The sequence below is a fragment of the Pteropus vampyrus genome, unplaced genomic scaffold, assembly GCF_000151845.1.
Source record: "Pteropus vampyrus isolate Shadow unplaced genomic scaffold, Pvam_2.0 Scaffold12, whole genome shotgun sequence".
In the NCBI taxonomy this organism is placed as follows: domain Eukaryota; kingdom Metazoa; phylum Chordata; class Mammalia; order Chiroptera; family Pteropodidae; genus Pteropus; species Pteropus vampyrus.
The window spans coordinates 13,314,736-13,329,701 of NW_011888793.1; the positions used below are offsets into that span (position 1 = coordinate 13,314,736).

A 14,966-nucleotide genomic window follows, 5' to 3' on the forward strand; every position below is an offset into this window, starting at 1 on the left:
GATATAAACATAGGAGATGTTTTAAATCCCTTCGAAGATAAACAGTTATACTGACAGTGATTCTTTTCTAGAAGACAAATTGTGTATCCTATCAGATATTTGTCAATTCATGCTCTTACTCATATACACCAAGCAGACAAATGCATGTGGGGACTCTCTACCTTATTCTGACAATCCCAGATTTGTTGTGGAAAGGGCTCTAACGGACAGCGCCAGAGAAAAGGATTCCCTCACTAATAATTCTGGCAGCTGGAAGTGGGGTAATTAGCATGCATGTTAAGTAGAATAGTGGGTATTCATTTTGTATAGGTGACCTAGGTAATAATGAAAGCAACATAAATATAACTTAAACATATGGAAATACAAGAATTCATTATTCTAAATATATTTAACTGTAGATATTTTCAATTAAAAATGGGTCATCATTGTTCTGTTATAGCAGTAATAATGTAAACAAACAGTAAGATACAGGAAACCATTTCAAGGTCAGTCACTTCTAATATAATGGGTCTTTGCTAAAAAAAAAACAAACAAAAAAACTCAATTATTTCTACACATTGATTAAGCACATGATTCTGTTTACCATATTGTGTATCAATTCAGAGTACTTTTAGGAAGTGTTTTTAAAATAGACAAAGAAACATTTTCCATTCTATTTTTAGTATAGTGATCTCCAAACCCACAGTGGCAAATTTGCATTCAAATTTTCTGGAGTCAAATTTTTGTAAAAACATATTTACAAAAACAAAAATAAAAACAAAAACAAAAAACAGCTGTTGAAATAATCTTATCAATTCCTGCAATTCCTAGGCTCACTGGATTCTGTTCTTACCTAGTTTAACTTCTGCGTTTTCAGTCAGCAAGACATTTTGCCCTTTAATATCTCGATGAATCACTTTATGCTGGTGCAGGTGACTCAGCCCCTGGAGTGACGGAGAGTTGAAAAGGGTTAATAGATACATAAGCCAAGATGCAAATAAATTATTTCAGATGTTAATGACCCAAAAAAGATGTAGACTCACTCAGAGAGACTTTCATTGTTATATTCACATCTTTTATGTGTTCATAGTGCTATACTAAGCCATAGGCAATTGATCAATATAAACTGAAATACAGAGGTGGCCCTTACAATGCATGGTGCTGAGCTAAACAAAATACTTTCATGTCAGCTTTGATCTCAGGAACCGTGGAACCACACCAGAGATGATATGTTTCAGCTAACAGTACTGTGAAAAGTGAGGACCTTCTGTTATACAAATTTAATTAAGCACAATAATATATTTCTCAGAACAGCCAAGAAATTTCTCATTGTCTTTAGCCAATATGGCTCATATTAAGAAAGAAAGGCAATAATTTTTATTTCCTTTGTTGGTAATCATAACTGTCATTCTTAGAGCTTTATGATATTTGTGATTTTGTGTTCATTATATGAAATGATTATTCAATGACATTCAAAACTGATTGTGTTCCATTTCTCCATGAATTACTCTGATTTTGGCTCCTTTGTGGTGTGAATTCTAAAACCTACAAACTTGCTCTAAGGTAATCACATGTTTTTCAGATAAAATATAGATAGCCCCAAAGTATCGAAAATGGGAATCTTGAAGAAAATTATGCTCTGTTAACACTTGATAATTGAAGGTATTAGATACCTAAATATTGTCATTTTATTACTAATATTATTCTATACTTTTAATTTTTCTCCACAACAACAAAACCATGGTATGAGAGATGAGTTTGACATGAAAAGAAACAAAACTAAATATATGAATTCAGCATAAGAATGCCCCTAAAGATCCATGTTTATGTTTAGGAATATCGGTAAATCTAAACCACCTAAACCACATGACAGAACAGTTGAGGCACTGATTTGGGTCTTAAAAAATTACTTTTCTTATCTAGTCAGTTTGGCTCAAAATAGCCATCGAGCAGATTGAAATGTATGGTTTTCATAGTATATCAACACCCCATAAATCCTTAAAAGAGGGATTGAAGATCCCATTCCCTCCTTCACCACCAAAGTGGTTGGAAGCAGATACCAGAGCACATAAGTGCACCAAAGGTGGTATTTAATGAGATCATACAATGCATGATCATCTCTGAAGCTTCTTGTGATCAAATGTCCCTCCCAATGAGTCGCCTTATCTCGAATGCCAGTATCATTTGGGAAAATGAACGCTTTGGAAGAAGGAAGAAAACAGCTGTTTCCAAACATTTTAAAAGTAGGTACTGAGAGATACTCATGGGGTAAAACCTCCCTGCTGCTTTTAGAACCCCTGTAGGGTTACCCGGCAGCACAGAAAGGCATATTATGTAGATCCAGCCCTGCCAACCCAATAGATTCTTGGTAACCACTGGGTGGTCAAGATGACTAAGAAATCCTTCATGCGTTCTCTGAATGAGTAAAATTTTAAGTCAGAAACTCAAATTAAGTTTACATAATGGCACATCTATACTTGGGGATAAATGTCAGATTTGAAGGAGGTCAACAGCTGTACCTTCTTGTTTTCCCCCTCAAATTTTATGTTCTGTTTGAGAAATATTTTTGCCTACTCCCAAGCCATGGAGGTATTATCCTATGTTTTCTCTTAAGAATTTTATTTTTTATATCTTTCACATTTATATCTATAATCCAGCTGGAACTGATTTTTAAATACGTATAAAGCAGGTGTCAAGTTCCATGGCTATTTTCATATGGCTATTTAATTGACTTTGTTTACTGATAAAAGCACCCTTTCCACAGGCACTGTAGCATTTCCTTTGTCATATATCAGGTGTCCATATGAAGTGGGTCTGTTCTTGGAGGCTTGATTCTATTTCCTTGGCCATTTGTCTATTCTTGTGACAATACTATTCTGTCCTAATTACTTAGTAGCTTTATAAGTCCTGATAACTGGCAGCGTAAATCCTCCAATATTCTTCTTCTTCAAGATTGCCTTGACTATTCTTGGCCTTTTCCATTTCCATATAATATTTTAAAAATCAGCTTGTCAATACTCACAGATATACCTAGAGGGATTTTGGTAGGGAGTTCAATGAAACCATGGATCAAACTGGGGAGAAATAACATCTTACAATATTGAGCATTCTTATTAATGAAATGGTATATACCTCCATTTATTAAGGTCTTCTTTAATTTCTCTCAGTCATATTTTGTAGTTTTCTATGTAGAAGTTATTCACATCTTTTTGTAAATTTATTTCTAAGCATTTGATTTTTATTCCATTATACATATTATCATTTTCAAATATCACTTTCTATTTTTTGCCCAATGTGGTTTGAATTTAATGAATGTCATTTTAATGCCTTTCTTTTTTAACTTCCATCCATCCATCCATCTATGTATTATTTTTAATGTATTTCTTCCTTCTTTCTTGACTTCTATTCATGCATCCATCCACAGCTCATAATCTGTCTCTCAAAGGTATATCTTGGACACATCAAGAAAACAGTTTTAACTTGTTTCCTTAAATTAAGAAGGCCGAGGTTATAAATAAATGATTGTTAGGTAGATCTAGTAAGAATGCTCAATGGATATATAATAGCCTCCATAATAGTAACAAGAGATAATTAAACTAATCTGAGTGAACTAAAATATAACCAATTACCTTCTCCTCGAATTGAGCTCAGCAAATATAACACTATAGCCCAGTTTGCTTGATTGTGGGATTTGAGGGCAAAACTGGGCAAACAGGCAGTCTTGTCCAGCTATTTTGATTGATTTAAGTGATTAAGTCTCAAAAAATTTTTTTAAAGGTAAAATCAGTTAGACTAGGTCCTTGGTACTGAAATGGCTAAAGTCACGCACACAATCCTCAAATTAGTTACAACTTTCACAAATGGAAAACTCGAATAAGTGATCAAAATATCTCAGAAACAATCCATTTTCTAAGTGGGACTTCATCTTTATGATCTCAAGTCAGATTTCCAATTGGAAACATCACTGGAAACGAATCACTTATTAAAAGAAATCTCCAGTGTTAATGCAAATGAGAGTACACATGGGCCTTTTCAGAATGGCTCTCTCTTCCATTAGAACAGATCACAGCGAACTACCACTACCTCCATCGCTGTTAGAATAAAGCTTTAAAGAGGGTTCCAGTACATTGATGAATTTCAGTGGAAGGTTAGTACACAGTTCAACACCTTCCAATATATCCTGAATTGTTACTTACTCGTAAGATCTCCCTGCAGATGTATGCAATCCACTCCTCCTTCAACGTGTTCCCTTTCGTGTTCTTGATCAGGTCAGTGACAGAGCCAGCGCCACAAAACTCCATCACCAACTGGCAAAGGAAGCAAACATGCCATTCTTATAATTATGCTTCTCTGCTTCCACTGGTTTGAGTTCAGAAAGCACAAAGTATTGCAGCTGGCTGCTTTGGAATGCCATTCTTACAAAGAAAAAATGATCGTTATACAATATATAAAACATAAACTTTTATCTCAATTTCTTCCCAAAATGATAACAGAAAGATTATTATTAAATTTCTCATTTGAAAATTATAGTCAGAAATTGGGAGAAATCTCCATATTCTACATATTTTATAAAATGAGGGCAGCTTGTTGGTTCAGAAGTAGTTGAGAATATCTGTGTTTTTATCCAGCAGTTGAAGTCATCCTTCCTACAAAAGTAGAATCATTCCCTGTCTGAAAGAGCTATGGTTGTCTAGGCAGTCCCAAGTAAGAACAATAGAAGTACACACTGTGTAAGTTATTGGTTTGTAAGTGGCACTATAAGCTGTCAGAGTGAGGATCCTCTGTTTTTAATTAAATTCAGCAAATGTTCCCAGGAGGTTGGACACATCAAATAAATTCAATAAACAATAAGTCCTAATTTAGCACCTTTCATCCAAAAAGCTCCAAGTTCTCTATAAATATAAACTCATTACAGTACTCAGCAGCTTTATAAAATAGGCAGAAAATAAATGCTTCCCTTACTTAATGGAGAAGTAGAGACTAGAAGAAGAAAAGCAATCTATCTGCTTTTACATTCATTTTCTAGGTTTAGAAACACACGTCAATTTCCATACTTTTTCCCTCTTCTCCAAAAAGTCTTCAACAAAGTCACCTTATTGGATACTTATATCTTTTTGTAATTATATAAAAAAGAATTCAGAATAACTACCAATCAATCTCTGATTTGACACTAGAAACAGAACAAATATGGAGCCATAATGAAATCATATTAATGATTTTGGCTTTGTCCAAATGTACATAGTTAACATCAGCACCATGTCACTCACTCCTAGAAGATATTCCATCAGGCTGCAAAATCTTCAGGCAGAAATTATTTTTTCTTTTTTTCTGCATGCCTAGTAGAAACTCATAAAATCAGTTTCATTAATGAGTTTCCAATGCCTGTTGTAACTTGTCTTTTTATGATTTTACGCAGGGTAAGGGAACTCTCCCACCTTCTCCAGAGTGCCAGTGGATATATAGTGACATATCACCAGCTTTTGTAAGGAAATTTGAAAAGTGCCACAATAGACCACAGTCCAACCCAGTAAGTGTTGTCAAGTTATATTTGATAGCCAGGAAGCTATCAAAGACCATACAATCATGTTAGAAAGGACTCAGGAGTCAACTTCAAGAGGTTCTCACTGGCCAAAGATGGGATAATCTGAGCATTAATAAGAATAATAACTGTGACGTCCTGAAACACATTAAATATGCTTAACCAGAGCATTAATCAAGACATTCCTCAAAAAGAATATAACTCGTACTGTTTGAAGAAAATGAAGAAGCAACTTCTTATTTTGAGATTTGGTAAACAGAGAAAAGAAAAATCAAGAATTTACACTGTCTTTCTTGTACAAGTTTTACCACTGAGTATAAATAATTAAAGAGATAAAGTTTCTCTTCATAAAAAGAAGGTATTCCTCCTAATAAATGAAGAAGACATAATAGAATTAGAATATCGCTATTTCACAACCTCTAATGGATTTAGGCATTGATCAATGGCTGTTCACATTAAAAAGTAAGAAATAACCAGCTCCGATTTGCCTTTTGAGTAGAATAACATACCACCTAATGAGTAGTATTACCAAAAACAAAACAAAACAAAACAAAAAAACCCAAACCTGAATCTAATGAAGCTTCTAGTTCCAACTACCAATTTATAGGAAATGCAGAGGACCGAGGAACATGCTACATTAAGGGGATATGATCAACAAAACCAATAGGAAACTCCACAGGGCAAATGACCATTTACTTCAACAAATTGCAGGAAGGAAGAAAAAGATGGAGGGGAAATCTACGGAATTTAAAACATTTTAAAAGATATACCAACAAACTGCAATGAATGCAACTTATCTGGACATTCATTATTTTTTTAAAAGCTGTTAAAATTTTTCAGACAATCTAGAGACTAGATATTTGATGATACTAAGGAAATGTGGTTAATAATTTTTTAAGTGTGATTATCGTACCGTGGTCATGTAAGAAGGAATTCTTATCTTTCAGAGAAACATACTACGGATAAAATGATATGATTACAGTCTCTTCTACAAATGGGACAACTGGATATCACATGTAAAAGAACAGTGTTGAATCCTTACCTCACACCATATACAAAAATCTATCTCAAAGTGGATCAAAGAGCTAAATATAAGAGCTAATGCTATAAAACTCTTAGGAGAGAACACTGGGGTAAATCTTCATGACCTTAGCTTTGGCAACAGTTTCTTAGCAATGACAACGAAAGCACAAGCAACAAAAAAATACATATATAATTTGGATTTCATCAAAATTAAAAACTTGTGCATTAAAGGATACTATCAAGAGAATGAAAAGACGACCTATAGAATGAAAAAAAATTTACAAATTATATGTCTAATAACATCTAGTATCCAGAATATACAAAGAAAGTTACAACTCAACAATAAAAACATAAACACCACAATTTTAAAATGGGCAAAAGACAAATAAATATTTCTCTAAGGAAAATATATGACTAACGATTACATGAAAAGATGCTCAATGTTGATAGTCATCAGGAAAATGCAAGTCAGAACCACAATGAGAGACCTCTTTACACCTACTAGGATGGATTTACTTAAAAAAAAAAAAAGGTGAAAAACAACAAATGATGGCAAAGGTGTGGAAAAACTGGAACTCTCATACACTGCTGGAGGGAATATAAAGTGGTGAAGTTGCCAAGACTGTTTAATGGTTGCTCAATACAGTCCTACCATATGACCTAGCAATTCCACTTCTGGATATATACCCAAAAGAATTGAAAACAGGTGTTCAAACAAACACTTGCATCTGAATGTTCAAAGGAGCACTATTCACAATAGACGAAGGGTGGAAATAACCAAAATATCCATCATCAGATAAATAAACAAAATGTGCTATATCCATACAATAGAATATTACCCAGCTATGAAAACAAATGAAGTGCTGATACACGACACAACACAGATGAATCCTAAAAACATTATGCTAACTGAATAAAGCCAGACCAAAAAAACGGCTATATATTGAATGAATCCACTTATATGAAATATTCATAATAGGTAAATCCGTAGAGACAGAAAACACATTAGTGGTTGCCAGGCACTAGGGGGAGAGAAGAAAGGGAATAGTCATTTAACGGGTACAGAGTTTTTTGGGGGGAGTGACAAAAAGTTCTGGAACTAGATAGAGATAATGGTTGCACGACATTGTGTACTTAATGCCACTGAGTTATACATTTTAAGATGGTTAAAATGATAAATTTTATGCTATGTTTATTTTTACAGAGTTGAAAGAAGGATATGATGAGAATATTTGTTTCAAAATAATAGCAGAATGGAGGAAGTAGATGGCTGTGTAGATGGCACAGGACTGGCCACTGGATGATGGTTGTTGGGGCTAGTTTTGAACATATTGGTATCCATTATACTGTTCTGACTACTTTTGTGTATTTGGGGGATTCTCCACAATACAAAGTTTTTAGAAATCCCATTATATAGCAAACCATGGTTCAATGGCAGCAGGATGGACCAAAGAAATTTCCTTGGCAGAAAGAAAAGAATATTTTCTCAAGTGAGCAAAACATTTTTGTGCCTCTTCTTTAAATCCCATTTCGAAAAATATAGACCTCCTACGAATGCATCCATTGCTCCTGTATAAGCTGGAGAAAATGTCCCACCACTGAGCTCTATTAGGCCATGTAATTATAGTTCCCAAGGAAAGCAGTGGACACCCAGTGATTCCAGTCTTTTAAAATTAGATTGGACAAAATAATTTCAAATATTCAGTAGGAAACAATCCTGCTCTAGCCAGGCACTAATGTGACTGATTTCTGTAATTCGTTTCTCCATTCAGGTCCAACTGAAAGCTGCTAAATTCTTTTCATCTCACTATGAAACAAAATGATTGTTAAATTATGTAATGGGATTTAAATGGAGAGAGAGAGAGGAAAAGAGGGAGGGAGGGAGGAAAGGAGAGAAGGAGGGAGAAAAGGAAGGAAGGAAGGAAGGAAGGAAGGAAGGAAGGAAGGAAGGAAGGAAGGAAGGAAGGAAGGAAGGAAGGAAGGAAGGATGGAAGGAAGGAAGGAAGGAAGACCAGTATTTGCTAGCAATTGTTTCCTATAGCCGCACAGCAACACTGATAATTACTGCCACCACAGAGCGGGGACCCTCCCTCACCACAAGTAACCTCATCACATTAATAAACAGAAAACAGGGCTCAACATGCCATGCCCAGCAGCGATAAGTCAAAATAACTTCATATCTCACAAGTGAAAAATAATGGATCATTAATATTTTTCTCGAAAAAATTTCTCGAAGAGTTGACACTGAGGCAAAAATACTTGCTAATATTTACTGTGTGCCAAGTGCCAGGCACTGGGCTAAGTGATTTGCAATGGTTGTTTCATTAATTCTCCTTCCCTTCAATTCTCTTTTCTTTATTTCTTTGGAAATGAAGCTTAGTTATGGTCTGCACACTTATCCATATACTCATTAAACAGCTAGAGCAGGGGTGAGAGCGTGGCGCTCTCTCAAGTACAGCTATGTGACCTTGGGCATGCTTTCTAACCACCCTGAGCTCAAGACCCCATCACCATCACTATAAAATACAACTTAAAAACATCAACCTTATTGATTTGATATGAACATTAATTGTGTCTATGAATATTAAGCTCCTAGCCACCAAAAATCTCAAACTATATTTATTACTTTTCCATTCTTTGGCCCGTTTTAATAAAATTATTTATTAAAAAGTTTCCAACTTGGAAGATAACATCAATAACTCTCTAAGATCCACTTCCCTTGGGTGGTGAAGAAATGGCTGAAGGGTACTTATAAAGCCATTGGACACATATGCTTCTAAATCCTCTGTTAATGAAAGAGTACCAAGGACACTTGTCTTTTTTTCAAGCTTGTATCACACAGCAAGAAGACACAGTGGTGCATTCCAGGACACTGGATCTTTTTATGTGGAAGTTTGGGAGACAGTGGTGGTGGGAGAGGCTTAAAAGAATCTTAAAATTCTCACTCTATGCCACCTACATGACTGGGTCAGAAATGAAATACACATGCATGTTGCTTGGGAAGAGAGAAGGAAGGTTACGATGAAGGGAGGCACAGAACTGTGCTCTGGCATAGTGTGGGTTGGGTCTGGGCCTGGAATAGTGTTATGGAGGAGATATTTAAAAAACAGCCTGGTAGTGCAACTCAATTATTAGAGAAAGGGTTGCTTGAATTATTGGACATGGGTAGTTATCTCTACCAAAATAATAGTTAATTATTAAAAACATGGAGTTCTAAAATATACTTCACAATTTGCATGGTTGTTTGTCACATTTTTTTGTCAACTGTCATATTTCTGATGAGCAGGATGTTTTCTCTTTAGTGGTTGTGGGGGTAAGGGATGCTTATTATGTCCTCCTGTGCTTTCCCTTCTCTGGGGCAATATTTAAGGAAAGGGTCTTTGGCCTTAGAGGATTCCAGAAGGAGTTTCAGAAGCACCATGTGAGTCTACCCTGAGCTCACCTCCTCACCGGGAGGGGACTTCAGTTTGGAATTACCAGATATGCCTTTTTCCAATCCCAGTCACCGCTGAAAGAATTTTAAAAAGGTTATTCTCAGAGCCAGCCTAAGAAGCTCAGGATGATTTCTAGGGTCCCTATGGTATTCATTCACTTGCTAGTTAATTGGTTTTAAGTTCCTGTAACAAGAAACAAAGCTTTAAGGTATTTTCAAACCACAGGCTCTAGCCCAGAATACCTTGAATGTCACTAGTCAGTTGCCCACAAGAATAAATGACTACTAACAGATCCATTCTGTTTTATAGTACAAGAAGGGGCAGGAAGTGGGGGCGAGAAAGAAGAGGGAGCAGGAAGATGATGGTCTGCCTAAAATGAGAGGTTCGCACCAAGTAACTGAAGAGGCACCTCAAGAAAAGAATAGAAAAGATAAACTTCCAAGAATTCACAACTCTGCAAAGAACCAGCCTACTGACCTTGAAGGTCCAGAAACATCAGCAAGGCACAGGATATTTTTATCATGTGTGGCTGAAAACAGCCACAGATCTCATCTGCATGATTTATGAGGGTCTAAACAAAACTTAAACTCAGTACTGTGTTATAGAATGCGCTTCATTCGCCAAAGGTAGTTTAAATCTAACAATATAAAACATGTGTGTAAAGAAGTATATAAATTGGTAGGTATACATTTATCATTTCAATCAACTGATGTAAAGGTAAAATGTAAAAGTAAAGTTGTTAGAAATTTCAAAATTAGAAAAGCAATCGAAACAGCTTTTTGCATTCATTTTTAAACTAGCATGCATTTGAAAAAAAACAAACAAACAAACCCCCCAAATCCCTCAGCCTCTGGATTACATTTTTAGACTTGAAAATAGTGCTTGAACTAAAATGCTAAGTCTTCCAAAGATGAGTCCCAAGGATGTGAAGTTCCAAACTTGGTCAATAAAGTGTGTGGATAATGAACAACTTTATATCTTGAGAATGACAATGGCAGTTTGAATATACTGAGCTAAGTGGTATTTTTAAGAACCAGAAGGCTGCCCACAGCCCTACTGGGAATGTTTTCTAGTTGCCCATGTCTAAGGAGATAGCCATCTCAGAGTCAGCACAGCAGCATTCACAGAACGACAGAAGTTAGGTGCATCTTGTATTTGGTATCTGTTGCTAAATTTCTCAGGACATGTGCAAGATCTTCTGGAGAATTTTAGGGGGAAGTTATTACATGGACATTTGGGCCATGGACTCAATCACAGAAACTAACTTGAGGCTGTAAAAAATTTACAATTCAGCCTCTTGAAATGTTACCCCAAACAGAAGAATTTGGGGTTAGGATAAGGGAACAAGATAAAAATAGGAAGAGAAAAAAATATATATTGGACTTTGAGGACTTAGGGCTACGCAACTTGGTAGTAGAGGATTCCGAGAAACAATGTAAATAGGAACATATAGTTTAGCTCAAAATTAATGGATAAAATGAACCAGAGGGTTGTATAGACCATTAGCAGAATAACCTTGGGTATACATAAAGTCTTCCTTTTGCTAAGGTGAAAAGCAGTTTAAGCATAGTTCAAATAAAATTCATTGGAATAAAAGAAGAAATCATTTTTACATTCTTGTCACAGAATCACCCATTAATTCATAAAAATGGCTCTATTAAAGCTGAACTCAAGCCCAGTGACAAAGTATTAAATTAAGTGTAGCTTTAGCTCTATGTTTGTATCTAAGCAACTTATATGCAACAGGGAGACTGGGAGACCGATTATAAACTCATCCTATTATTTTAGGCTTCTCTATTTACCATGTTCAGTCTTTTAAAAATTTTTGCTCACAAATAGTAAGATTCAATCCAGACAAATGACCTAGCCTCTATATATGAAAGAAAGGTGTTCTTTAGTTATATAAGTGACAGACACTGATTAAAACATGCCCCCCACCAAAACTGCATTTCTGATGCATAGAACTAAAAAAAAAAAAAGGGAAATTTTAATTAACTGTTCAAAAGTTTTAGCTACGGGTGGTTGAATTTTTAATGGTGGTTGGTATCTGTAACATTTGACGTTTAAATCTTAAAACAACCAAAATGTTAGTGGGCATGACTTTTGCCAAGCCAAGATGCTACAGCTATGTAAATCCAAACTGACAGGCTTAGGTTTAGGAGCAATGGCCAACATCATTGCAGATTCTAGAAAGTGTCCCTCATTGGTAGATGAATGACACCACATCTTAGTTCATCTCAGTATCTCATTCCCAGATGATCTCATTCAGGGCATGGACAAGTAAATACGTGAAGTAGAGGATGCATGGAAGACAACAGGGAGTGATGGGGCCCATCATGACAACTGGAGTGGGGATGTGCCCTCTACACAGCTTCTCTACTGCTCTAACATACTGCTACTGTTTGGGATTTCGGGCCCAATATTTCCAGATCATCTGATTTTTCAAAACCTTTCAAGAAATCCAGACTGTAGTTTGAAAGTGCTCATTTTTTTGTCTAATGTTGGCATAATTATAGCACCACCACCTTTGGTGGACCAAGCTATCCACATTTATCTGGACAGCATTTAGCCTCCAGGCTGCCACTAGTCCAGAGTTACCATTTTTATAAGGAAGAAGCCAAATGCCAGAGAAGCAAATGCCAGGTCTGAATACAGGTCTCTGGATTCCAGGCCAGGTTTCAGCCAAGCTATAACATTTGTCCCCAAAATACATACAGCATAATTTCTTAACTCTTAGCTCTGCAAATCTATCCTGTTACAATTAATGAATGGCTTATTGGGTCATTCAGTACATAATTTACTTTACTTGACCACCCTACATTTCAGAAGCTAATCATAAATTTATTTCCTTTTGTAAGATATTCTAGCCCTGTGGTGGTATACAAAGAGATAGCAAAATACATGTGATTTTGCTTTCTAATTTTAGAGAAATTAGAAATTTTCTTTAATAGACAGTACTTCTCACTCACTCCTAGTGTCTGAATGGCCTGCAGCAAAATGGCAAGCCTCTCAACACTGAGATGCCAGGGAATGAGATGGATGGCAATGTTATGTGTCAGAGCTCGCCTTGTTTCTGAGAGATCAGAATCTTTATTGAAAGAGCTCTCTTTTTTGATTTCCGGATCAGGCCCTAAGCAGTTGATAAGGGAGAATTACTCGGCCATTATCAGAAGTAGTTGTATTTTCACAAAGAGCTGGTACTGAACAAGAGTTTATCTCTACAAGACTGATAGAATTTGCACCGATTATAATTCAATCAGACACCTGAAACAGCACACACATTGGCTGTTTGGTGAGTTATGTGCAAACTTCTGTACTCCAGCCACAGCATCTGGGAAATATTTTTCTGTGGTCTAAATACTGGGAATAAATGTTAGAAAGTGTTGCTCTCTTGGTTGTTACAGGCTTTTTCCTCTATAGAATCTATACTAACATTTCATATAAATGTAATTCTAACAAAATGCCATTACCCAAAGAGTCAGCTATCTGTGACCTTTGCAATTATTTGCTAAAACATTTCCAAAAGGTTTAACGTACATTTCAAAGTGTATTTCCTAGACTTCACACCAGTCTTATTAGCAGCTAATAGTTCTCTTCTTTGAAAATTGGGGAAACTGATAAATGAAGATCAAAAGTGAAGTCAAAATGAACTTATTTAAACACAAAGCTGCAATCCTATATTGAACACCAACGAAAAGGTCAAGAATGTAGCGTTCAGAGGTTCACTCCAGCCTAAAGGTAGCTTGGGGTTAGCTAGCACACTGGCTTCATCACCCATTAGCTATGAGACCTTGGGCAAATTTCTTAACTTCTCTGAATCTAATTTCCTCAGTTGTAAAGTAGGGAAAATGATTTATCTAATTTGTAGAGTGGTTGTACAGATCTAATAAAAAAAATTACAATGCAAACAAATACAGTACTTGGCATGTGATAAGTAGATGATAAATATTACCTGCCATTGTTATTATTAACATAGAATGGCCCAAATTTAGAGAGTCAGGGGCCTTGGAATAAGTATACGCTATTATATTCTATAACCAAGTTCCCACCAATATTGTAATCTGATATTAATTTACCAACTATTATGTTTCTGTTCTGCCTTTACTTTCCCAAGTGCCTCCTTAGTTCATCTTCAAATAGAAGCACAACTAGAAAAGGACTTGATGCTCTCACCCTGAGGAGGCAATTCATAGCTTTGCATTTTCACCCCCAGTGACATAGAAGCTAATGAATGATTGCTAGTGAGAATCGCCATAACAATCCAAGGTGTGGGCAAGAGTCTTCCAAGCAGAATGTAGGGCTTGTAACTGCCACATTTTGCCACCTGCATTTAATCGTAGGAAAGGAAAATGGAATGTGAAGGCGGGGTTCTTCTCCATGTGACCTGGGTTTAGAAGCGATCACTACTTACTCATGCCCCTTTGCCAGCTTCAGGAAGGAGTTTGCTAAAAGAGCCTCCTAACTGGTCTTCCTGCTTGTACTCTGGCCTCCATTCAGTCTAGTTTCAACCCAGCCACCAGAGGGACCCCTTCACTCTGTGGATCAAAGTGGGTTTATTTATCCCAAAGTACATTTTTTTTATTTTAAAACCCAGCAGACCTTTTCACTCCCAAAGATTTGTAGTATTAATATCAAATGGCATGAAAATCTTATTATTTTTCTGAGCTAACATTTTTATATTCTTTTAGGTCACCAATTGTGTTCATTGTATATGTTTTGTCTTCTCAGCTGTACGATACATGTCTTATGCCTTAAGAGAGTAACTTCTACCCAAAGCTGAGTTCTTTGAGAAATTATCCATGAAATAGTGGTAACTGTATACACATAGTTTAATACATAATTTGATATAGTAAACACTGGATAATTCAGTGAGTTTTGTGTGTTAGACACATATTAAGACCTCTGGAAAATGAGCAAGATGATAAATAGTTACAAGGGTATTTTTGTAGCCATTAACCTAACAGCAGCATATCACGAAAAGAGATGGGGAC

At 35.9% G+C, this 14,966-nt stretch overlaps 1 protein-coding gene across 5 annotated transcripts in view; it reads right to left on the minus strand.

Annotated features, from left to right (window-relative positions):
• TNIK (TRAF2 and NCK interacting kinase) overlaps window positions 1-14,966 on the minus strand; it is a 366,909-nt gene that overhangs the window by 123,185 nt on the left and 228,758 nt on the right. For all 5 annotated transcript variants that reach the window (XM_023524725.1, XM_011380421.2, XM_011380430.2 and 2 more), the window contains 2 exons: window positions 4,176-4,286; window positions 833-923 (listed from right to left, as the gene is read on the minus strand). In XM_023524725.1, the coding sequence (XP_023380493.1) occupies window positions 833-923; window positions 4,176-4,286 (202 nt within the window). The remainder of the gene's footprint in view (window positions 1-832; window positions 924-4,175; window positions 4,287-14,966) is intronic.